Below are 27040 nucleotides of genomic sequence, written 5' to 3' on the forward strand. Positions count from 1 at the left end.
TTTTTGACACTAAAGTGTGAATCCCGGTCACTTGGGTTTGTGATAGTCGTTTTTTAGAAATAAAAACCTCATCTTATAAGCATTTTCCAGCCAACCATTCAAATTGTTTGGATTGTCGCCTCTCCACTTAAGATCGTCATTTAGCTGAATATCCCCAAATACTTGTACTTAAGTAAAATTCAATTTTGTAAACAATGATAAAAGACCGCTGAAGTACAACAGTAAGAGGTTTCTTTAAAATTTAACCTTATGTGGAAGCGACGGCTTCGTTCCTCATTGTTGTCTGACTAATTTTGTAGCTGCTTCCAGATCAAGCCGTAGAGTAAAGAATGAAGTGTTTTGGGAAGGGAAAAGGGTGGTACACGCTATCATATATAGTATGGCTTCTTTTTCTTTCAATTTCTTAGTTATGCCTTACTTCCATTCGATTTTTTTTTTTTAACTTGGTTTATTGAGTAACAGTGGTTGATGTTTTAGAACGAAAATGCTTTTGATATAATTAAATCTAATCTCTAGTATCGTTCAGGCTATTCAATTAGTTCACGTAGAATGGAAACTGTTTCAAGGTAGAGGAAGGAAATATTTGTATAAAACACAAAAAACATGAGTTATGTGACGAGCAGAAACCTTCAGAAAAATCAATAAAATATGTGAAATTTCTTAAAGTTCCGTTACTTCAGACCTCATATATCAATATGCAAGGCACATCAGTCGTTTTATTTGAAGTTAGGATACCAAATCATTATGACAGATGATTTAATCGATATTAATTCCAAACGAAACATATAATTATAACAGGTATATTTTACAAAAATAACTTACAAAATAAAAAACTGTTGCAGCAATTGCCTCTTTCATGACGACGTGAGTGGCGACTCTTTTTTTCAGGAACTAATAAGACGCTGCTTTTCCGCCGATTCTGGGCTTTAACTGATTCCTCATCAGACATTTCGTCGTCTGCCCCAGAAAGAGGAGTTGCGGATTCTGATATGACAACACTGTGTTTAGGAGATGTACAGTTGCTGTCGGATATCGTATCACTGATAGGAACTGAAGCTACAAAAAGGAAAAAAATAGAATAAAAAAGATTATTTTTAGCTGAATTTGTTTTATTATATTTTAATCGACTTAGTCCTTTCATTGTAAAGAAAATTTTCCTGTACCTTCGCCAAAACAATTTTTTCTTCATAAAAAATAATCAAGGGATCAATATCTTAATGAAGGTTTTTGAATAATAAGATAATTGCTTATAGTTTTTTTTTGTAAAGTTTTAAAATGGTTTATTCTTCCGTTTCTGTACAAAGTAAATTACTTGGCATAATGGCACTTATTAGACTAAGAAATATTGTGAATTAAGTTCTTTTGAGAGAGACAGTGTCGTTTTCGGAGGATATCTCAACAATATTTTAACTCTTAGGTTAATAATTCAGAAAATTCTCATTCATCAGGTGAGTGTAGTCTTCAACTTTATATTTTATTACATAAAAAAAACTAGTTTTTCTAACTGAAAGTAAGGAGCGACATTAAAACTTAAAACGAACAGAAATTACTCCGTATATGAAATGGGTTGTCCCCTCCGCAATCCCTCGCTCTTTATGCTAAAGCTTTTAATTGTTTTAAAGGTTGAATTGTGGCAAAGAGTCAAACTTGCAGCCCCTCCCCCAGGGGTTGTGGGGGAGTAAGTCATTCCCAAAGACATAGTTATTATGGTTTTTGACTATGCGGAACAAAATGGCTATCTCAAAATTTTGATCTGTTGACTTTGGAGAAAAATGAGCGTGGGAGGGGGCCTAGGTGCCCTCCAATTTTTTTGGTCACTTAAAAAGGGCACTAGAAATTTTCATTTCCGTTAGAATGAGCCCTCTTGCAACTATCTAGGACCACTTGGTCGACACAATGACCCCTGGGGAAAAGACAAAAAAGAAGAAAAAAAACAAACAAATAAACACGCACCCGTGATTTGTCTTCTGGCAAAAAATACGAAATTCTACATTTTTGTAGATAGAAGTTTGAAAATTTTGCTAGAGGGTTTCCTGATACGCCAAATGCGATGGTGTGATTTTCGTTAAGATTGTGTGACCCTTTAGGGGGGTGTTTTTCCCTATTTTCTAAAATAAGACAAATTTTCTCAGGCTCGTAACTTTTGATGACAAAGACCAAATTTTATGAAACTTATATATTTAAAATCAGCATGAAAATCCAATTCTTTTGATGTATATTTTAGCATCAAAATTCTATTATTTAGAGTTTCGTTTACTATTGAGCCGGGTCGCTCCTTACTACAGTTCGTTACCACGAACTGCTTGATTTGATTCAACTGATAGAGAGGCTTTAGCGAATGCCCTATCTTTTTAAACGTTATCGATTATTAAATTTAAATGATCAGAGCTATATACAGAAATTATTTTGCTGCTTTTAAGGTTGGAGGTTAGGTTGGTAGTCTATTTGGCAAGGAATACCTAACATTAAGCTGTATGAAAAACGAGGTATAACTCCACTAGCTGGGACAATAATGGAAGAAACACTAACATGGGCCGACCATGTTTTACAGACTATAGATGACAGATTTTTAAAGATTGTGGTTTTGGCCATTCTCTGGGGCCAAAAAATAAGACCTATTAAATAGAATCCTTTATTATATTTTATATTTTATTTTTAGTAATAAATGGAAAGACGTGGGGACTTTTTTCGACGTTAAAAAAGTATAGAAGAATTGAAAGAAAAGTCGTACTACGATGGTTACGATGTTAATTGATTCTGACAAAAGTAGGAGTCAATCGTCTTATAACCACGGTTATGATGTTATTTGATTATGACAAAAGCGGGAATTAATAGTCTTATGACCACAGTTATGATGTCATTCGATTGTGACAATAACGGGAGTCAATAGTCTTATGACCACGGTTATGATTTTATTTTATTATGACAATAGTAAGAGTCAATGGTCTTATAACCATGGTTATGATGTATTTGATTATGACAATAGTGGGAGTTGTTAAATATGGCCATGGAAGATGATCCTTTGAACGACAATATATCAAAGATTAAGCTTAATGAAACGTGATGATTAATTCCTCTTTTATGGATGTCATCTTTATAAAGGCTAGGTCCTTCTCAAATAGAGTGGGAAGAAATTCTGAAGACAAAGTTAAAGAAAGTAGGAAATTCTTGGATGGGAGAAAATATTGAAGCTCTAATTGGAACTGGGTGGAGGAAGAGCGTTAGCAGCTATATTTACCCCGGCCCGGACGAACTACTTTTGGACCAATGTATTTTTATAAGACCTTATGGAGTATGACTGAATTCTTCCACCGTGTAAAATAAGCGGTATACTGTGCATAATAAATAATAATATAAATAGAATTAAAAATATAACTATAAATAGAAATATTGTCATCTATGAAATTATTTTCAAATAGGGCTACACTACGTCAAATGGATAAAACTTTAAAGACATACAATAAAAACAAGAATAAATTCATGTTTGGAGGATGAATATTACACTGGATCCCAATTTAACTTGGTCCATAGCTTATATAAAGTGCTTCTACACCGTGGTCTGAAAGCTAAATTGTCAGATTTAGTGTTCTTAGATGTATAATTAGCGCCATACCCAATATAGCAGCACTGACATAGTGGAGAGCAAAAGGTCTCTAATTTATTATTTGCATAGTAGTAAGGTCTAAGTTTTCATATCTGTGGACCCAACAATTTATGTCGAGAAAAAGAGCATAGATTTACTAATATTAATACTCTTTATCAATGCCCTTCTTTTTCTTGGGATTATTGAAAACTTACCATTTTCATTTTTCACTTCAGGATCGGAATCTTTGAGGTTGCAATGCCAAGACCTGGATTTCTTAGCAGTTCCCATTTCCGAGAAGATTTCTCCTTGTTGAGAAATTGTTCTTTCGACTGGAGCTTGGTAACCGGAGAAATTTGTTTTCGTTTTTGCATATTCGTCATTTGATATATTGGAAAGGTCTGGACATACCTGTAATTATATATGAATACGTTTTATTTCTTATTTTTTTTTTATCCATGGCTGGTAAAAAAATAGATTTTAAAATCCAATTAAAATACTTTAACATTATAGCCAAGATTCTTCAAATGTAATTTTACGTTAATAAAAATAATTGCACAATCATTGTAATAATATCAACAGACACGTCAGAATATAGAACACGATTAGAAACACAAAGGTGACACAGGGAAACGCACAGAAAACTTAAAAAAAAAACACAGAAGTCACACAGAAAACTCAAAAGATGAAAAAGAAAGTCCCCCTAAATTAAAACTCCCACGACACAGGCTCAAATTATCACTAGGTAGCATAATTATTCACGGAAAAATTTATTATTGACAGAGGGAAGAGGTAGGGGGAAGAATTCCAAGAAAGATAATAAAAAGGCAGATCATGTGCCAGACCTTTCAAGAAAATAAGAAATTTTCAACGTTAGCAGAAATCATGTCAAAATTTTCGATGATTTTAACGTTATGAAGGGCCTAATTATTTTTCTCTTTATACCAGATGTTTTCTTTATATCATAAAAATGGACTGTATTAACTGAGTTTTGACGCAAAGAATAGCAATTGCTTAGATTTTAGGTGGTGTTTTACCCATTTTAACATAGTAATTTTATTTTCAAGAATGATTGGAGCTGCATAAGGTGGATCTAGGATAGCTAGGAAAGTTGACTTGTAAGCCCATAGGCCCACTGATGACAGAATTAATTTTTCTTTACTACACCCTGCCTTTTCAAGAACCTAAAAAAAACAGGTATCCAGCGGTTTTGAATCAAACAAAGCTACCGAGTGCTAGATGGCATTGGTGAATTTTCTTTTAAACGGCAACGCCGGTAACGCCGGTTTCTACTCTTTCGTTTCCTGTACTTTTTGGCTTGGACTGCTACGAGCAGTCCAAGGATGGTTTGATTCTCGTGTGAAAAAAAAAAAAATGTTTAAACTATCCAAAACTATACAGAGGCTAAGAAACAAATACTGACAAAAGATTAGGCTAGTCTTTTCCAATTTAGCTTATACAGGGTGTATTCCAGGTTTAAAAGCAGTTAAAACAAATTAACCTTTTCCTTCCAGCTGCAGTTGAAACAGGAACGACAGAAAGATAACTTCAAATTTGCTTTTTCGGTAGCTTTTACAAAAGATAGTTCATAGGCATCTTGGGTAAATTAATTTCATGATCACCATAGTTTTACTACCATATCGAAACGTATTGAAAATATTTATTAGAGTGAAAGAGAGATGGACACAATTGAAACTTCTGATGGTCTTCCCTTATGAGCTTAATTATTCCCCTAGTTACTTCACAACCATTCTGGGCGGATGTCAAAAATGAGTAACTATAGTTATTGTAAAGTTACAACAGCTTACAAACCCAGAATAAAGGCCGTATCCAAGAAAAAGACATTCTAAAAAAAAAAAACAGAATGTTTTGTCCAACTTGTAAAAACCTAACAAAAATGCATATAAACAAATTTTTGATGTCTTCCGTGCCCAGAATGTACCCACAGTTTAGCGTAAATAAAAGTTGATCCCATACCTACCAAAAAGGTCCTTTTTCGTCTTTATAGTCTTAGACTTCATCAGCTATGAAACATTACGCTGACAGACCAGGGCATATTAGCACAACTATTGGTAAGGTTCCTGAACTGTTATCAATAGTGCAATGCACAATGACATGAAAATATGACACACTCAAAAGCAACGCATTAGCTGGGTTAGAGTTTTAACTAGACTATAACCCATATTCACATTCTATAGAACTGGGGGGGGGGGGGGACAAAATAATAGTTTAAGATTAAACTTCTCATTTAAGGAGTGGAAGGAAGAGCAACCAACAATTTAAAGGTAGAGAAGACATGGGTCAGATCAGAAACGCATGAAAGAATTGCTTCAGGGGGAGAGGCAGAATTGCTTCAGGATAATTGAGAACATATCTTATTTGATAAACGTAAACAATGGGCAAATTTCGTAACGTACAGACCTCTCTCCATGGACTGTGGGGGGTAATTTTTTCGACTACAATAAACGAAATGGCAATCACAAAATTTTGATCAGATAATATTGGGAAATAAATGGGCGTGGGAGAGGGGCCAATTGCCCACCAATCTTTTCTGTCACTTAAAAAGGGCACTAGAACATTTAGTTTGGGTTTGAATACGCCCTCTCCCAGTCTTTTAAAAGCAGTTTTTCAATACGATCACATCTGAGGAAAGAACCAAAAAAAAAATAAATAAAAAAAAATAAATAAATAAAATAAAAAATAAAAACAGCAAACTAACAAATAAACAAGCATCCGTGATCTGTTTTCTGGGAAAAATAGCAAAATTCTACATTTTTGTATTTAGGAGCTTGAACTTCGACAGTAGGATTCTCGGGTACGCTGAATCTACTAGTGTTATTTTCATCAAGATTTCTTGAATTTTAGGGGGTGTTTCCCCCCTATTTAGAAAATCAGGTAAATTTTCCCAGGCTCGTAATATTTGATGGGTAACACTAAACTTGATGAAGCTTATAATCTTATATATTTGGAATCAGCATAATAATAAGGCTGTTTTGACGTATCTACTGATACAAAAGTTCCGCTTCTTAGAGTTTCGGTTACTATTGAGCCTAGTCGCTCCTTACAGTTATAATATAAAAAATTCTTTAATGAAGAAATTAGTACTTACTTCTTTTTCTGAATCACTGTCGACATCCCAGAGGTCTGGTTCACAGTCGTACTCACTAAGCGGAGAAGTCACTTGAATTGTCGGCATACTCTGCAGTACAGGTCTATCTTTTACTTTTTCCTTTGATTCCATTGAATTTATCACAGGACACTTGAACCTTTACTGATTTTTGCCATAAATTCAGGTAGCTAATGGAAACGTAATCTGCGCTTTACAGACTCATCCTGTCTCCTTGATAAATCATTCGTTTCTAGTTCACTTATCCAGAAACCAACAGGTGAAGGCCTCATTATACTTTTGGTCCATCGACAGGACTTTATCCGGAGTTTCTGTTCATGAGGGGGTTTGGGGATGGGGCTATGATTTTTCTACTTTTATTTTAAGATCAACCTAAGAGTCAAAGAAATATCCTCAATTTATGAGAGAAATAGTCTTTTTACTTGCATTTTATACTCTATTTTTTCTTTTTATATATATATATATATATATATATATATATATATATATATATATATATATATATATATATATATATATATATATATATATATATATATATATATATATATATATATATATATATATATATATATATATATATATATATATATATATATATATATATTTATCTATATATATATATATATATATATATATATATATATTATACATATATATATATATATATATATATATATATATATATATATATATATATATATATATATATATATATATATATATATATATATATATTTGGGGGGGGGGAGGTGTCAAAACCAGTCCCATTCTCTAGATTTGCCTCTGTCAATAGAAAATATTTGAACTGGGAGTTCAGCTGGATAGAGTCAAGATTAATGATAGCTTTTGAGATTTGATTTCTTAGAATTTAGCAACAAAATTTGAATTTGTTGCTTTGGGTAATGATTATTGAAGACACAGTTAGTTATTAAAGTATTTGCTGTTCCCCAAGTGACTTTGCTCCTTTGTTTTAAATCCTATCTATAAATAGTACATTGATAAAAAATACATCAAGCGTAATAGACTGTCTAACCCAATAGGTCTACACCGACTCTGTACAAAATAAAATAAAATAGAAAACTAAGAAAACAAAGATGCTAAGAAACAATCAATATTAAAAAAACATGAAAAAAAAATAATAGCTTCTTAAAAATGAAAGGGAAAAAAAAGCATTAATTTTTTTTTTGGCTAAATGGCTTTCTCTTAGTTTTGATCAGACGATTTTGAGAAATAAGGGATGGGGAAGGAGGCCTAGCTGCCCTCCAATTTTTCGGTTACTTAAAAAGGCAACTAGAGCTTTTAATTTTTAACGAACGTTTTTATTAGTAAAAAACATGCGTAACTTAAGAATTAACTTACGTAACAAACTTTTATATTTTTATCATGTGTACGAGGGGGTTTGTACCCTCGTTAATACCTCGCTCTTTACACTAAATCCTTAGCATAAAGAGCGAGGTATTTATCTCCTCCTAAATACCTCGCCGGGTATTTAGCTCCTTACTACAGTTCGTTACCACGAACTGTTTGATACCAAGTGCCATATTTTTTTTTCGGTAAAGATTCAGGATTTGTGGCGAAGAGAGAGAGGAATCTGTTCTCTTAAAGAGAAAAGACTGAGCACTTGTGTTGGAAACTTCTAGAAGACCATTTAGAAAAATTTAGCGTAAAGAGGGAGGCGTTGAGGAGGAAAAGCCCCTTTCATATATGGAGTAATTTCTGTTTGTTTTTTATTTATTTAATAGTTATGTAATGTCAAGTATTTTAAAGTTAATCTTCAATGTTTTATTTTAATTGGGATGGCCGTAGGACTTTAGTGTATTAGAACCTACTTATGTCCATCCATTTTCTTTTAAACAGACAGGAGTTCTATGTTTCCTAGCTTAAATAAATTTATATGCAATTTTGAGACCAGGTACTACAAACTCGGTCAAAACTTGACACCTTTGATTGAATAGGACATTGTAGCACTTCAGCATGTTTTTTTTGTTTATGTCTGCTATAAACGTACAGTAGAGGTATGCTTATTTGAACACTTTCAACTGTTGCACTAGTCCACTGCCTTGACTTTTTTACTTTCCTGTAAACAAGTCAAATGGAAAGGAACATTAACAAACTTAATATCAGCAAACAGTTAGCTATGTCAGGGTTATCCTGGAAGAAACTTGAAGCATAAATTCCTTTACATTTCTTTTGTTTTGAATTTACAAACAAGCTCAGGTTCGAACCGCCATCTTCTTCGTTGAAAATGCATTCCTCCTGGCAAACTATTCAAATTGTGAATGGAAAACGAAGTGGCAGTTGAGTCACTACCAGATGTGCATCAGTAAAATATTCAAGTGACAGAATCATGAATGGAAAAGGGTTATTATAAAAGTATTGTATAATAAAAAATAAATTCTTTTTATTTTTTCTTTGGCAATGATTCACAATCAATAGATTTTCACAAAAGCACACCTCTACTGTAGTTCACCAGTTGTTTCAAGGTTCTATATCATTTAACTACAGTATTAGACGATAGGGCATTGTCCAACCTGGTCATTTAGGACAACACAGTTTAACCTCTGTTTTTGCAAACTCGTTAAGTTTCGAATTTACATCCTTAACCTCCGTCTGTTCACTATCCCCAGGCTGCCCCAAAGCCAAAAAACGGCACACCCCCTATAGAATCTGTGCAGACTTGTAAACTCATTTTGATTGTCAAATTGGTACCGTTTTGAGCCCAGTGTGACTGGACTGATTCCATTGTTCTTTACTGCTCCCATTTTCTATGAAGTATGGAGAAGGTCAGCTACTGTTTACAAATATATGATGGGTTTGATGCAATCCTTATTCTTTCATTTCAGGCCTTCCATTAGTAACAGCAGGCAGTTAAAATGGATTCAAAGATGCTGGGATTACTTTCAAAGACTTTCTCTACAATATGGGAGTCTCTACAGACAGAAATTCTATTTGCTGACGACGATGATGACACTAACACTTGGAGCCTTTCAGGAGAGACACAGGATTCTAAAGTAAAAGGCTTTGAAGTGATTGTCGAAGGGTTTGAAGACCATATATTCCAGCAGCACTTTCGGCTAGAGAGAACAACTTTTGAGTCGCTTTATTGTATTATTATGAAGGAGACTGATATTGTGGAGGCTGTATTCCCACACGAGCTACGTGTTGTCGGAGCAGAAGAAAAACAAGAACAATTGAAAATGTCTGGCAAGATGCCAATCCGCCTGAGAAAAGCTCTTCTTATAGCATTGTGGTATTTAGGGAACAAAGAATCAATGAGATCAATTGGGAACCTGTTTGGAATTTCGAAATCGTCAGTGCACTCGTGTGTCCACCGTATATGTGTACTCTTCACTGCCCTATCAAGTAAAATAATAATTTGGCCTGAAATACCTGAAGATCAGAGTGCCCTGGAAACATCTTTCAAAGAAAGAGCAGGGTTTCCAGGAGTAGTTGGTGTGATTGATGGTTGCCACATCAACATTATCTGCCCAGCTGATCAGCAGGATTCCTACAGGAATAGGAAGTGTGGATACCCTATGGTTTTACAAGGAATTTGCTCCCCTGACAAGAAGTTCCTAGATATATTCGTGGGGTACCCAGGTTCTGCGCACGATGCTCGCATTTATAGAAATTCGGGTATCTTTGAAAAAGCAGATAAGAATACGAGTGACATTTTTCTGTCGGACAGCTATCATCTTTTGGGCGACTCTGCATACCCCATTTCTGAATTTTTGCTCACGCCCTTCAAGGAGCCAGTGCAGGGTTCACTCTCGGGCTACCAGACCAGTTACAACAAAAAACATTCTAAGACTAGAATCGTCATTGAACACGCGTTCGGTTTGTTGAAGGCACGATTTAGAAAGCTTCATTTAGTTGATACTGAAATAGCCTTCATTCCATATGTGATTACAGCAGCATGTGTACTTCACAACATTTGCGAGACCGAAGGTGATCGTCTTGAAGATACCATCCAGGCAAACAGTCAATATGACGACAGTAGCGATACTCCTGCTACTAGTATAGCTGCAGCTAACCAGCCTCAATCTCAAAGGACCTCCCGAGGGGTTGCAAAAAGGGAAGCAATCGCAAGAGCGTTGTGAATTTTTTAAATTTTTACTATTAAAATGTTCAATTCAAATAGCAGTGATAAAGTCAAGATGCACAAAAGAAATGAGACCATTACGAAGCCTCCCTAGTGGAAGACAACAAATAGAAACTATGTTTATGAGGAAGCATTGACAGAAAGGATTTCATCAGTGCAAACTGTCTACAGCAATGATATTCTTTTCTTCAATTCTGCTTCCTCACGAAGTCGTTTCTCTTTGTTCTCTTCCACTGTCACTAATCTATCCATAAATCCAAGAAACTTTGATGATGCTGCTTCTCGTTTGGAACCATCTTCTTCGAGGATCTTGACAATATTCTCTCTGTATGCTCTAGTTTCTTCCCTCCACTTTTCTTCCTCCATCTGCCTGTTTTTCCCAGCTCCGAATTTGCCAGGAAGGAGCTTCCTTTTGGGGGTGGATGACTCCTCACTTTCGTCGTCCAAGATGCTGATTGTGCGGGTTCGCACAAACTTCTTCTTAGCATATTCAAAGTCGAAATTCTTTGTTGTGTCGAAAACCGTTACAGAGTTCACGGAATGTTTGTCTCCAACAATTTCCTCTATGGGATCATGCCAAACAGACTTTTCCATGGGAGGAGCACCAGTCTTCCTTGTATTGTCCACCCACTCTTTGTACTTCTTGAGCAGATTCGACCATTTATCATGGCATTTTTGAACGCTTATTTGTCAACCAGAGGCTATCTCTGACTTAAAAGGACTGTATATACAAATTCAGTGTCTTTTCAAAAAGGAAAATCGATCGAGCTAAAATAATATTTTTTGCCAAAAAAAGACAAAATCTTACAAATAACAAAGACCATAACAATCCACTCCTATCAAACTTAAAACTGAAGGGATTGCTTCCCCTATTGATTATTTTGTAATTACGTTCGATGTATAAGGCTAATTTATAATTATAACTCTCTTAATTTAGCAGCATAGATTAATGAGCGCAAAAATACAATGCTTCTAATTCTAACAAACAAAGTTAAGATGAATTCTAGGATTAGGATTTTGAGAAAGATCACCTTTCCAACTGATTCCATCTTTTTATCAGGGTGCTTTACATAATACCTGATTCTAGGAATAGCAAGTACAAAGTATATGATAAGCTGTAAGATACTAAATAATAAAGTGTTACTTAAACAATCTTCAATTCTTATTAAGTAATGGGAAAATAAAATGTCAATATTCCTGTTTGTTGACTCAGGCTGAAATTGTTGAGTTTCTTGGCTTTGGAGTGGAGGCAATAGATAAAGCCGAAGTGCTTGGATGAGCAGTAAATTCCTTTAATGAGGGATAAGGAAAAAAAGATAATAGATTAAAAATATAAAGGGTTTGATTTCTTTTAAAAAGCGAAATAAAGCATAAACAACAATTTTACAGAGAATTAAATGAATTTAAGGTTGAGAACCCTTGATTTTATTTTAACTTTACAATTACAAGAAGCCTGGTCTGTTGCAACGACTTTCCCTGTGAACATGAAAGCTATCACACAAAAAGACGGCAACAGCATTCAGGCTTACACAAAATTCATCGAATTACTTACTGCTCATTCTTACAGTTCAACCTACAAAAAACGACGTCAATCGATTGGAGACAAAAGATATGTAAAGAATAAAAGAAAACAAAAAGAGAACAAAACTGAAAGTTAAAACCCACCATAGATGGAGAGGACCAAATCAATAATAATTTGCAAATTAAATGCCTAAATGGGCAATTTTCTCTCTCACCAAACATAAAGAATTATTACAAAAAGAAGAAAAAACATTGGAGGGACACAAAAGGAGTTTTTAGAGAGTTTCAATTATAGAAAACAGTTGAAAATTAGGATTATATTAAATCTTAAACAAATAACAAGAGCTAAGAGCTCATATGGCACTTGTGATGAGGCAAGAAGAGCCAAGAGCTCATATGGTATGAGCTATAACAAAATTCTAAGAATCAATAGATTAATTTAAAAGGAAAATCAGAGGCTTAATGCCAGTTAGAATTTAAATTAAGAGCTCTGAGTTACAATGTCCTTCGAAATATAAAAATTCATTAAGATCCAATCACCCACTTTTAAGTTATAAATACCTCATTTTTTCTATTGTTCCTCTCCCTTTAACCCCCCAGATGGTCGAATCGGGGAAAACGACTTTATCAAGTCAATTTGTGCTGCTTCTCGGCAGTTTTTGGCAAAAATAATTAAAGGCATGTTGGAATATCTGTGAATAGGTGTGTCCTGATATACTCCTGCCTGCATGTTTTCTTCTGATCTGGCTGTCCAGTAAGCTTCAGGAGATTACTTGACAGCCAGACCAGAGGAAACCTCAAACAGTAGAGCACCAGACTTTTAGAGATTTTCATGTGGATTAGAACAGAAAAGCTGGAAAAAAAATCTTAGGGTGTTTCAGTTCTAGAGAAACTAGCCTAGGAAAATGTAATAGAAATCACAATTCCTTCCCCTCCACCACTTCAAGAAAATCCTATAAATAGAAAAAAAAACAGACGTTGATTTGATTTTTGGAGGTAGGGAGGAGGCGTGATATCTGTTATAGTTTGATAGATGATATCTGTTATAGTTAGATCATTTTTTTTAGCTTTACTCATCTGACTTGCATGAAACTCTCCTATACAGGGGATTATATTTTTCCTCAGTAGGAGATCCCCTCTTGGCAGGAAAATCTCCAGAAAGTGTTGTGCTCAATTGTCAAATGTTGAAGATGACAACAGTAGCACCAAGGTAAGAGACTGCAACAGTGGTATAGACTGCTGTATACTGTAGGCTACTACTTAGCTCGAAAAACAGCACTGCTCAAGCAGTCAACCACAAACCCCTGATTTTTGGATATTCTATGCCAAACACTGGATATATCTAACATTTGGCATAGCCTATGCCTAACGCTTGACAACCTATACCTGCCCTATGCCAAATGCTGGATACCTGTGGGTAATCTGGAGTCTAACCCTGACCTATCTCACTACAGATGAATTCTGATTCGTTGAACTCCCTCAGTAAAATCTTAAACATTTTACTGGGAACAGGTATCCAACCTTTGACATAGGATATCCAGCGTTTGGCATATAGGAGGGGTATTCTGCTTTGAATTTATATGACCTCGAGCTTGGCCTGAAAATATTACAGGGACATTTCTGTCTAGTACAAAACAGGTCCTAGGTCACTCAGGGATTCCTTTTTCAAAGTTAGGACCTTGATAGGAATGCACTGAAATTTCCTTTCAATCTTTTTTAGGCCAAGTTCAAGGTTGTTTAAATTCGAAGCTGGATACCCTTCCTGTAGGCTATGCCAAATGTTAGATATATCCAGCATTTGGCATAGGGTATCAACGGATCAGGGGTTTGTAATTGTGGTAGGCTCTGCTCAAGTAGCTTAGCAGTAACTTTAACTAATATTGCAGTAACTTTAGAAGATTTTTCTTACATATTTTATTATCTACCTATCCCACCCACCCAGTAAAAGAAAAAACCCACCCACCAACAAAAGGAAAAAGCCGGTTTTAACTAGGGTAATAACAAAGTTTTTCTATTATAGTGCAACCCACCCAAACAAGAAAAAAGCAAGCTTAACTTTGGGCTCTTTCCTTTTCAGTGGGACCTTTCTTTGGATTTTTTCAACCAAGTAAAAACAGTAGGGACAGGATCAGGTATAAACGACCTTCCACTTAGCCTAGATACCCAGGGGAAAATTGTGCAGCTGTATACTAATAATTGGTAATTTTTTTTTGTTCATATTTTTGACTTACAAATAAAGAGAACATACCCCTTGTTGCCTTTTTTTATGTTCTTTACAAATATAATAAGTGCTTCAATTCCAATTTTAAATTTAAGCACTTTTTGAGCTCTTGAAAGTGACCAAAATATTTCTAGTTTTTGGGTATAAAAAAAGCTTAAAACATTGGTCTCAAACTTACTGTTTCATTATTAATCCATTTTTTAAATGTTATATAAACCAGAAGCACTGATTTCCCACAATTAAGTTGGATTTATAAATTTTACAATATCAAACTGTTTTCTTCTTCTTTGATACTAAATTTTCATTTAAAGTATGTGTTTTTGGTCAATTTTGACGAAATAATGTAAAGTAACATACAAAAAGGCATAAGGTGGTATATTCACTTTACTTGTGAGTCCAAAAATTTACTCTCAACCAGCCTAATTTACAAATATATAGCCCAAATTATAAATTTTAAATGTATTTTGCCACCTTTTAGCCTACTTGCTTTTCCAGTTCTTGTTTTGCCACAGTTGCTTCAATTCTCAGGTACTAGGGTTGAGGGATAGATTGGCAGAATCAATAGGAAATATGTAATTTCAGCTTTAGATTTCCATATTAGGAAGGACAAGCTAAAGTAGAGCAGGGCTGCATACTTCTCCAGTGCTTAACTAGGACCCCTCCAGTGCTTAACTAGGACCCCCTAGCAATATTGACTAGAAATGAGTAACAGAAAAAATGAAATTTAGGCTAAATGGCAATCAGGAACTGGATACAGGCTAAAGGGGGCCAAAAAACCAGGGCTGTATAATTGGAGTTAAAAGAAGTTGGTGATTTTATTGTGGAATAAACACTTCCCTGGCTAGTTTAGGACTTGTAATTAATGAACCTACTGAAACTCACTGTTTCATTACTAATCTATTTTTTAAATGTCATATAATCCACAAGCACTGATTTTCCATAATTAAGTTAGATTTATAAATTTTACAATATTATACTGTTTTCTTCTTCTTTGATGCCAAATTTTCAATTAAAGTATGTGTTTTTGTTCATTTTTGACAAATAATGTATGTTTTTCACTGCCAAAATTTGTTAGGTTAGCCAAGGTAAAAAAATGCTTAAATTTAAAGTAGCAATATAAGCAATTATTATATCTGTAAAGAACATACAAAAAGGCATCAAGTAGTATATTCACTTTATTTTTAAGTCAAAATATAAAAAAACAAAAAATTTACTCCCGACCTGCTTAATTTGCTAACATATAGCCCAGATTATATATTTTAAATGTATTTTGTCACCTTTTAGCCTACTTATTTTTCCAGTTCTTGTTTTGCCACAGTTGTTTCAATTATCAGGTACTATGGTTGAGGTATACATTGGCAGAATCAATAGGAAATATGCAATTTCAGGCTTAGATTTCCATATTAGGAGGGTTGGTGCTAAAGTAAAGCAGAGCTGCATACTTTTCTAGTGCTTAAGTATGACCCCTTAGCAATATTGACAAGAAATGAGTAACAGAAAAAATGCAATTTGGACTAAATGGCAATCAGGAACTGGATACAGGCTAAAGGGGGCCAAAAACAGGGCTGTATAGCCTAATGGAGTTCAAAGAACTCTAATTATACAGTGATTTTAAAAAAATCACTATATATAAGTGATTTTTTAGTGAACTAAATGCTTCCCTTGCTAATTTAGGACTTTAAATTGATTAGCCTACTGGAATTTACCTATCCTATGCAATTGAAATATTTTACCTTTTCAGAGCATTAAGACAATCCATCACAATAAAAAAAAAAATATCCAAGGCATCTTGAATGGAATGACTAAAAGAAGACAAATGAAAATCACAATTTGCAATCTAACAATTAAACTTCTGGCCACACAAATTGTACTAGGATACCCAGCTCTGAAATAATTGCTCAGGTAGCTTAGCAGTAACTTTAACTAATATTGCAATAACTTTATAAGATTTTTCTGAACCATTTTATTATCTACCTATCCCCCCACCCAATAAAAGAAAAAACCCACCCACCCACACAAAAAAAAAGCCAGTTTTAACTAGGGTAATAACATAGTTTTTAAGTCTATTTTAATGCAATCTACCCAACAACAAAAAATCTGGCTCAATAACTCACCACCCTGGTAAAGCTTTTGCAGATAGGCCTAGTCTAGGGCTCTGTCTGCATTCAATAGAAGAGAAGGCAGAAAATCTGCAGTGGACCTTATAATTTAGCCAAACCACCATTTGATGCTATTTTTATATTCTTCCTTAATTCAATAGGCCTAAATGTTTCTTGGGCTAATTGCATCTTGAGCCCTTAAAGGGGCCCCAAAGGTATTTTGTATGAATTATGAAAGAGTATAAAAAAGCATCAAATTTTGTTTTCACTTTCATCCTAGCTAAATTATATACCCCACTGCAAATTTATCATAAATTAATGTCCAGGGCTTGTTGCACCATTCCTTGTCAACTGATGATTTGAATGAATCAATACTGGTAAAAAAGGCTGTTTCCTGGTCTAATAAGTCCAATAGACTCACCACCTTATTAGAAAAGAATTTGCTTTGTAACTTTGAGTTGGCATGCTTCTTCAACATTTTTTATCATGTGCTCTTGTTCTTAAATAGATATTTGGCTGGAAGACAATTGGGATAATTTTTATTATGGTTGAACAGTTTGAATGCCACAATCATATGGCATATTGCTCTTTTGGCAATAAGCCAGTGAGGGAAGTTCAATTTTTCAAGGCAAGACAGGCTGTGAACATCATAGAAATTTCAGATGCATTTAGTTGTATGTATCTGAACTGAATATGGAGTTGCTTGGTCTGGTTTATTAATCGGGTTGGCAATGCACATGTCAAACTTAACTACTAAAATTATTATGCAGGCCTAGACTGGAGCTTTTTCAAAATAGGCCTATATAAACTGCAGAGACTCTAGTTTCTCAACATACTAGTCCCTTGCAACCATAATGGATTACTGTTAGGATTTTAGTTATGGAAAATGATAGAATTTCAGATATCTTCTTTTTGCTATCTTGGAAAAAGGTTAGGTTTGGAAAATTAAACTTTCAGGAATGGATCTAGTTGCTAAAATATGTCTTAGAAAGGTATCTTGAAATACCTACCTCCACTCCTACTCCCTCTAAAGGGCACTGACCTTTGATGAACTTAAAAAAATTTTGCATGATAAAAGTGATACCTAGCAAAATAGATCTTCTGCTTACATAAAGCTCAAGGAAAGTATTTCCAGCTTAACATCTTTCCTTAATCCCAACTTATGGGGTTTCAAAGGTCTTTAAATATATTTCCTAAATTTAGAAAAACTCAATAATATGGCTTAAAATTTAGCTCAAAAAACAGGAATTGCACTTTCAGGACTAAAACCAGACAAAACAAAACTGAAAATTAAGCTATAATGTTGTTTTATTATCAATGGGATTCTATAGTTCAACATATGTCAAATAGGCACTGGGGTATGATTTTGTCCAAACGTGGGAGGAGGGGGTGGGGGAAGGTTGAAGCCAAGTTTTCCAAATCAAGTAAAAATGACATTGGAAATTGAAAAAAATGAGCCATATAGCACCATAAAGGTAAAGATATACTAAAGAAAACTGACCCGTTTCTGTGGATACTTGAATTATGCAGGTTTATATTAGTTTTGGCAAGATTTTGAAGAAACTAAATTTCAGCTGGAGGGGGGGGGGGCAATTTGGAATTGCAACCCAAGGCCCAGATGGGGCAGTTACCTCTCTCAACCTCCTAACCTCTTCTCAATCTAACATCTTTCCAAGATAGCATAAAAATAACTTGTCTAGAATTTTACCTGAAAAGTACTTGTGCATCTTCATATTCTTAATTCCCATTATCCTTTTTTTTTGTTACAGTAGAGTACAAGCAGCTGTCTCTATGTGAAATCCTAAATTTAATGAATTTTATCCAGTTTCCATTTGTAGTCACCACAAATCCAAAATACTTACAAGGCATGTTTTTAAAGTAAGGTCTGTTTGAACATAAATCCACAACAAAAGGTTATTTCAGAAAATACATACTTTACTCTATTTTTGTCATAATTGTCAAGTTTGTTCAATTATCATACCTCTTAACCAATTTTAAGATAAACTCTTCATACAGATTTGCTGCCTGCTCCAATCACCAAAAGTTCACTGTTGTTTTCATTTCATCAGTGTAATGGTTGTCACTGAGATTGTGTTTGAGATGAACAGATGGTAATTGCTCAGCACAAGATCAGGACTTAAGTGTGGATGGTCTAAAACTTCCAAGCCAAAAAGACCAGCAAATTGGATCTCTGACCTGTTGTGATTGGTCTGAAATACAGAGTAATTTCTTTTCGTTTTAAATTTTAATGTTGCTCCTTACTTTCATTTCAAAAAACTTGTTTTTTTTTATTTAATTGACAGAAAGGGGTGTATGGCCACATGGATCCCAATCCTCACCAGTAACACTCTCAGAGGAGTCTCCACCACTACCTTTTGAATTTTTCCTTACTTTCAGTAAAAAAAAACTTGTTTTTTTTTTTATTTCACATAAATTGTGATATAATCCTTAGCACAGACTATTGCAATTTGTGCTTTTATTTAAAATTTTACTTGGTTAGTCTGGACTTAGTGTGTCCCATGTTTGATAAGTGCTACACATCTTGGATCTGTTTTCCTGAGTCTCAGGGCCTGGGATAGTTTCTCCACTAAGGTCGTTTGATTCCTCTAAGTTGAGGCTCATTTGTATGTATGTACATAAAATCTAGTCCTTTGTCAGTGTATAGGACTAGTAGCATACCCCCCACTTATAACACTGAAAAATGTAAAAAAAAAAACATAGAAAAAAAGCTGGCTCTTAACAATTTTTTTTCTGACTATATTTTCTCATGTCTATCTTTTTATGATGTTACTTCTTTTTAAGGTGTTGGAAAATCATGTTTGCTGTTACAATTTAAAGACAAAAGGTTTCAGCCTGTCCGTGACTTACCAAGTGGTATGTATTTTCTTCTTCTTCTTGAGCAAAGATGAAATAAGCAGTTTATTGCCATTTTTTTTGTTTAAACATTGTGTGCTTACAAATATTTAGTGGAATTTTGTTAGAAGGTGAATTTCAGTTTCAGTATGATATTATTCAAACTTCTTTTTTTGTGCTTGTTTTGTCAGTTCCATTTTTAATAATAAGATTAAAAAGATTTTTTTGCATACTGACTAATGGTGTGCATAGCATAGGCACCAATATCCTGTTTCTTTGCCTTTGGGTGAGAATGCAATGTATGGTTTGGAGCAAATCATCCAATGCTACCTCTGTTCTTTCCCCAGATTTCTTGAGATACCCATTTAGAGCTGGGTCAACCACTTGCATGGCTTACTTCATTGACCCTTATTGCAAACATAGAACCAACAATGCCAGGACTCAAACCCCTATCCTCATGGACTAAGAATTTTAAGTCTATAATGCTACTACTGAGCTAGGACCGCTCATTTAAAAAAATCAGTTTTTATAATAGAAAAAAAAACAATAGTTAAGCAGGAACTACTTCCTATTAATCTTTGCAATGTTATGGGACTGCTGCTTCTAATCCTTTTACTCTCTTTATCACTTCACCTTCAGGAATTGGATGATTTATGACATCTGGCAAATTAATATTTAAGATCAATCTCTTCTTCCATTTATGTTTAATTGTTTTTTTTATGTAAAGTTACCTATTTGAAAGATACATTAAAGCCAACCTTACACATAGGGATATGGTGAGGCATATAATTATCACTTCCTCCTGAGATTGGCCTGGAAATTGAAAAATAGTGGCTTACAAAATTAATTCACTACATATCAAGGAAAAAACGCTCCAACTATCTATCTCTATAAGGATTTGGCATATTTATGCTTGTGAATGCAACCGTCTTTGCTGCTTCAAAGGGTTGCAAACTAACAAAGGGTTAGTTTTCTAAAGAGAAGATTGAAATATCTTAAAAATAGAGGTCTATTAAATTAAAATAAGGCATTTGCTGCTTCTGTATTTTTTTTCTATGAATTTTTCAAATCGAGTATGCTTTTCTAATTCACCAGATATGCTTGAAATAGAAAAGAAAATGTTGTAACTTTTGATAAACAAAAATCATGCCTGAACCATTGAATGTTTTTGACCTATTTTACTCAAGACAGTTAAGGTTCAAACTTTGCTGTTTTTTTTGTTTTTTTTTGGTTCAATAAGAAAAACTTCTTTCTAATCTTTGAAGCAAGTTTTTTCTGAAAACCTGCTTCAAAGAAATCGTTGCCAGAAAATTGAAAGAACCTACAAAAAAATTAAACACAAAAATTTTAGGGGAGAATCTTATCTCACACCTCAAAGATTAAAAGTATACTGTAAACAGACAGTTTCCAATCAATATCTATTATTAACACCAAGTAATTTGTATGTCCAAGTTAATATAAATGGTGGTTTAACTTGGTTTTGCAAGGGTCACAATGAACAAATATACCTAGAATTTAAATTTGAATTTTCTTCTCTATTTTGAAGGTATTTTTTTATTCTTATTTCACTTATCTAACTTATGAACCATCTTATGTACCTATAGAGATTCAAAGGGTCTCTTGTAGTAAGACAAGACTTGGTCTAAAATAGTTTAGAATAGGCCTACTTCCTTTCTTCAAATGCTGTTAATGCCCAAGCCACACCATTGTCACCTCTGTCAGTAAAAAAAGCCAAGTTGCGTAAATGAAACGGAGTTTTTCTTGAATTTAACATCCTGATTGTATTTAAGAAGCAAAAATTTAAAATGTCAAGAAATTTGTTTGGAAAGCTGGTACCAGCACTAACTTGTTCCTGACTATTCTCGGCTATTACAACATCGTCTTATCTTTTGACAAATTCCAGTTACAGATAAAAAAAAACCACTGTTTTAAGCTTCCATGTTTTTTAGTTTTAAAAAAATGCCTCGACTCTTGACTCTGATTGGTCAATCGAAAATTTTTCGGCTTTAAAGTTGAACAATGATCAACTCAAGAAATTATTACGGTGTACGTAATTAGCGTTGTAGTTGTGCACAGTTTTGATTTTTCGACAGTTGTGACTATAATGGGGGGTCGGGCACAGCATTAACATCTTCTGGGACGGAATTCCAACAAAATAAAATAAAGTATTTACAGATCATTTTGATTGTTTAGGTTTTATTCTTTAACGGTTTTACTTTCTTGTAGGTTTTAACTGTTTGGTATGGTTTATCTAATTTTTTTTTTCTGTTGATAATGACTTATTTTCCCAGGTATGTTCCATTAAAATTAGGTCATAAAAGCATGAAGCGAGTCATAAGGTACAAAAAAAAATAAATGTATGCATTTAAAAATGACAAATGTTATGAGGAAAACGAAGTTTTCGTTAGCCACATTATAACTGTCACAAAAGCATGATAATCAGCGTTGTAGTCATGGATAATTTTGATTTTATCGAAAAGTTTGACTTAATGTTGCCCTAGCAGAAAGCACAATCATTTACACAGATTTATATTTTCTTTTGTATCTGATCGGTCAAATTATCAGCTCCATAGTTCTATAAATATCCCAATTCCGCATACACCAACAATAAGATCCGAATTTCTATCCTTTTGTTGCATGTCATTTGACATGCAACACCCTTTTCTATTCGGCTCGAGAATGCCACTCATTTGGCACCTTCAAAAGATTTGTTTGCTTCTTTTTTGGGGGGGGGATTAATTTTTCCTTGATGTATACAGCGCTATCCATTTTATTATTATTATTAATATATTTATAGATGTTGTGATTCATTGCAATTTGATGAAGTTTTTTTTAAGGAGATCTCCTTGTTTTTTTTATTGCTTTTTTCTCCATTTTATGAAGCGAATGGTTTACATGTTAAGAGTTTAAATGTTTATGTTTATATGGTTAAGTGTTAATGTTATGTTTATATGTTAAGAGTTCAAATTTTTAATGTCTATATGATCTTTTCATACAGCCTTTGTGGGGAACAGTAGATTATTGTGTAATTATTTTACTCTTATATGGAAAATAAATGTACCTAATTATCTATCTATTATAAATGTGATGCTTGGAAAATGTATGTTAAAAGCAATTTATGTCCCCATCCTTCCAAATTTTTCACTTCCATGACACATTTCCTTGAAAATCTTTCTGGGTTTTCTAGGATAGTCCTTGTAGGAAGTCCCCCCCCCCCCAAAAAAAAAGAAGGTGCTCTAAGCTAAGCTTTGGAAAGAGAGACAAAAATGCGTTTATTCATGTAAATAAACAAAACAAAACAAGCAAATAGCACGAAGAAAGCTCGTTTCGGCTTACAACCACAATACATATGCAAATAAAAACAATACGAAAAAGGAGAGGAAAAAATGAGAAACAATAATGGAAGGTGTCAAAACAGTTCACGTGTTAACAGAAACGACTGGGGTGTGTTGTGACGAGCAAAGTGATTGCGTCTTAATATCCGTTAAGTTGCTTTGTGTTTTAACAGCATTTTCTTCAAATTTCTTGAGTGATCTGATATATACACGTGGGCTTGGAGCCTTCAAGCTAACGCATTGCTCAAGGTCCTTGGTTGTACCATAGAGGAATAAACTCAATATTTCACTATACTGACATCACAGTTCTTAACACAAAATGTATAAAACAAACCAGCATAACTGATAACTTAAATTCGGGAAGTTTTTTTTTGTAGTAAGAATTTATCTTTGTCCTATACTTTAGTCAAAATTATTGCTCAATTATTTATAAATAGAATCCATAGTCTAAATCTTTGATTAGGACAAGAAAGGTTTTTTTGGGGGGAGGGCAAACTTATTCTTATCAATTCCCTTTTTGTACGATTTCTTAGCATCGTAATATATTTTCTTAATATTTTCCTGAAGGTTTCTTATACATTCCCTTGGGAGAAATCCCTTTCTTATATTTCTGTTGGGGAGGTATGGTTCAAGCTAAAGTTCTGGAAATAGGTTCTGAGACCACACTGAATATATATGACAAATACAAGACAAACAAGAGCTAAGAGCTCATATGGCACTTGTGACGAGGTCGGAAGAGCCAAGAGCTCATATGGTATGAGCTCTAGCAAAATTCTAAGAATCAATGGATTGATTTAAAATGAAAATCAGAGGCTTACTGCCGGTCGGGATTTAAAATAAGAGCTCTGAGACATGAGGTCCTTCTAAATATAAAATTTTTTTAAGATCTGATCACCCATTGGTAAGTTAAAAATACCTCATTTTTTTCATTTAATCCTTTCCCTCTAGCCCCCCAGATTGTCGAATCAGGGAAACGGCTGTAACCAAGTCCATTTGTGCAGGTCCCTGACATGCCTACCAATTTTCATCGTCCTAGCACGTCCAGAAGCACCGAACTCGCCAAAGCTCTGGAAATCCCCCCAACTCCCCCAAAGAGAGCGGATCTGTTCCAATTATGTCAATCACGTATCTAGAACTTGTGCTTATTCTTCCCATCAAGTTTCATCCCGATCTCTCCACTCTAAGCGTTTTCCAAGATTTCTGTTTCCCCCCTCCAACCCCCATGTCCCCAGATCCAACTCGAATTGAAAATGGAGCATCTGAGACATAAGATCTTTTATATATCAAGTTTCATTTAGATCTGATCACCCATTCGTAAAATAAAGATACCTCAATTTTCACGTTTTCCAGGATTTTTGGTTTCCCCCTCCATCTCCCCCCACTGTCACTGGATCTGGTCGGGATTTACAGTAAGAGATCTGAGACACGATATCCTTCTAAATGTCATTTTTCATTAAGATCCGATCACCCATTCGTAAGTTAAAAATACTCCATTTTTTCTATTTTTTCTGAATTAACCGTCCCCCCACTCCTCCCCAGATTATCGAACCGGGGTAACGACTATCTCTAATTTAATCTGGTCTGATCCCTGATACGCCTGTCAAATTTAATCGTCCTAGCTAATCTGGAAGTGCCTAAACTAGCAAAACCAGGACAGACAGACCGACAGAATTTGCGATCGCTATATGTCACTTGGTATATACCAATTGCCATAAAAACCAAATAAATAAAAAACAAGAACAGTATTTTTTTTATCATTGTTGCTCTTTTTTCGGTTTTACCTCTTTTTTTCTTTTTGTTCATCTAAAGGTTAGTTTATTTTAATATATTTTCTTGGCACTGAGAATGATTTGACATAGGTATTTGCTGCCATACCTGTTTTATATTAACATTTATTGGATGAATTTGTCCCTATTGCCTTTTTATTTTTGTCTTTTTGGCTCCTTTTTTCTGTTCCTGTTTTCTATGCAATAAAGATGTGGTTAACATTCTTATGCAAATTTAATACGCTCTACGGTCATATGAATGCTTTCAAATGGATGGAGGGGGGGGTATGGCGATATATCCCCTTTTCAAAAGACGAAACACGTAAAAAAGCACAAAATGTTTTATTACTCAAAGGTTTTAATGTTTTTGCTTATAAAACCCTACCAACCTCTTTTTTCGGTCTTTCTCCCATTGAAACTTTTTCTATGGAGGATTCTTTTGAGGTTTAAGGTATCGAAAAATACCATTGGAGGAGCCAAGTTTTGTTGGCGCCCCTCCTGAATCCTGGTTCTGTATCCACCTGTTGTCCAGGCTATCTTACCCTGAACTCTAGAATAAATTTCTATTTTTACTTTTAGTAAAGGCTGTCTTTCTGTTTAAAGGCTCTCTCCCTCCACCCCTTCAATGAGTTAGATTCCCCTCTGAAACGAAATGTTTATCTCTATTTTCTCTTATTTAGTTTTATGGTTATTGATTGGCTATTATTTAGTGTTTGCAATATTTCCCCATGCACAATTTTAGTGATAATTTTGTTTTACTTGCAGGTGTTGAATTTGGCGCTCGTATTATAACAATTGATGGGAAGCAGGTGAAATTACAGATTTGGGACACAGTTAGTACTGATTTTGATTATTTTTTAGAGAATTCAATTTAAGAACAAATAGAGAAAAAAAACTGTGCTGATAAAGTCACTATCAGAGATGAAGGTGTCATGAATATTTTCCAATATCCCAGTACAAGTAAAACATAGAGATTGTAACCTATATTTTTTTGCATTCAAACGCCCTGAAGATAAAAAAAAGCGCGTTTAGCTAAATGGTGCCCCAACAGATTCTGTACCTGGAAACAAGTACTTATGCCAATAAGTATCAGTAATATTAATGAAAATCTGTTGTTCAAAGAATCAAACTAATCAAAATATCCAGGTCTCTCCAGTTGTTTCCTCAATGATTGTAAAGTGCTGAAAAATGATTTTGAGGGATCAGTTCTTAATTCTCATTCTATCCGTTGGTTTGTCTATTAATAATCCATAAGTATAGAGCAAATAATTCACTTAAAATAGAAGAAAAAGAGCAGACCAAAGTCATTGGATCTAATTAAGGCTTTAAAATCTTGAATAATGTATATGATTAAGACCCCTTTTTTTTATCAGCAAATATTTCCTATCTACCGTAACATAGATATCATTCTTTTGGAAAAGTAGTTCAGTTTCTGTCCGGAACTTACCTTAGATAGGAAATTCAGGAAATGTTGCTCAACCGTTTCCAAAGTATTGTGATTTGAAAAATTATTAGGTCCAGAATAAAAAATACGGCATTGTATTTTACAATCCCTACTGGCGGTGCTGATCTCCATTTCATGGCCCTTCAGCCAAAAAGTGTAATGTGGGGCTGGGGGTTAGCCATCCTATGCTTTCGCACCCCCTTCCTGTTTAACTTCCCCAGATTTCTCCAGGTACCCATTTAGAGCTGGATCGACCCTGACATAGCTTACAGAGTCACACCATTGATTTCCGACTAAACCAAATAATCGGCGACACCAGGACTTAAATCCGCTTTCCTCATGGACTAAGGGTCTCAAGTCTAGCGGGCTTACCACTCGGCTAGAACGAGAATAAATCCTAGATAATATTCCCCCAGGTCAGCTTGTCCAAATTTGAGCTTAGTTTTGATCCTGTCTGTTTAAATTGGTCCATATAAAAATACTTCTTATTTGGAAATCTATTGGTGAAGATGTTTTATATTTTCATAAAGTTTTTTTCGTTACCGAGAATTACTATTTCATCTTTCTTTAAAGTATTCTATAGGCACCCTATAGAGGAAAATATGTAAGGAGTAAAAACTCTTTAACTGCAAATGCATTTTTTTTATAAATATTGAAGTTCGGATTTTTCTTATTTTTATAGACATGTTTGTTTGGGTAAGTTTTCATGCAACCAATTCAAAAGATCGTATTTTATTTTCATTGTTTTTAGTATTTTAATACACCTGCTGTGTTTCTTTGAATGCTCAGAAAATAATTGTTGGCTTACTTTACCGCAAGCATAGCATATTTTGAAGTTCATAAATTTTGTGCTAACATGATGAGCGGGAAAAAATGATGTGACAGAATTTATCTTAATCAAGAAGAAAATTCTAGGCTATTTATAATAATGCACCTATTGAGTCTGTAAGACAGAACTTTTTTGTTGTAAGTGTCCCGAGCTTCCC

At 34.3% G+C, this 27040-nt stretch overlaps 3 protein-coding genes across 3 annotated transcripts in view; 2 read left to right on the forward strand and 1 right to left on the reverse strand.

Annotated features, from left to right (window-relative positions):
• Positions 1–778: 778 nt before the first annotated feature.
• LOC136037603 (uncharacterized) lies at positions 779–7138 on the reverse strand. The gene is made up of 3 exons (XM_065720325.1): positions 6693–7138; positions 3799–3994; positions 779–1056 (listed from the first exon to the last, which is right to left on the reverse strand). The coding sequence occupies exons 1-3, from the start codon at positions 6822–6824 to the stop codon at positions 806–808; spliced, it is 579 nt and encodes a 192-aa protein (XP_065576397.1). The 5' UTR covers positions 6825–7138; the 3' UTR covers positions 779–805.
• Positions 7139–9586: 2448 nt separating this feature from the next.
• Positions 9587–10813, forward strand: LOC136037751 (uncharacterized). The gene has a single exon (XM_065720544.1). It carries the CDS (start codon positions 9587–9589, stop codon positions 10811–10813), a length of 1227 nt encoding a protein of 408 aa, XP_065576616.1.
• Positions 10814–19450: 8637 nt separating this feature from the next.
• Positions 19451–27040, forward strand: part of LOC136037696 (uncharacterized) — a 47070-nt gene continuing 39480 nt past the window's right edge. The window contains exons 1-2 of the mRNA XM_065720452.1: positions 19451–19530; positions 25376–25443. The gene's annotated coding sequence lies outside the window, so the exon portion shown is untranslated. The remainder of the gene's footprint in view (positions 19531–25375; positions 25444–27040) is intronic.

This window comes from Artemia franciscana, chromosome 17 (assembly GCF_032884065.1).
Source record: "Artemia franciscana chromosome 17, ASM3288406v1, whole genome shotgun sequence".
Lineage (NCBI taxonomy): Eukaryota > Metazoa > Arthropoda > Branchiopoda > Anostraca > Artemiidae > Artemia > Artemia franciscana.

Coding starts and splice junctions, on each gene's coding strand:
- LOC136037603 (XM_065720325.1), bottom strand. CDS start 6,824: ATGGAATCAAAGGAAAAAGTAAAAGATAGACCTGTACTGCAGAGTATG. Junction 3,995..6,692: donor ACAGTGATTCAGAAAAAGAA/GTAAGTACTAAT, acceptor ATATAATTACAG/GTATGTCCAGACCTTTCCAA. Junction 1,057..3,798: donor TGAAGTGAAAAATGAAAATG/GTAAGTTTTCAA, acceptor TCCTTTTTGTAG/CTTCAGTTCCTATCAGTGAT.
- LOC136037751 (XM_065720544.1), top strand. CDS start 9,587: ATGGATTCAAAGATGCTGGGATTACTTTCAAAGACTTTCTCTACAATA.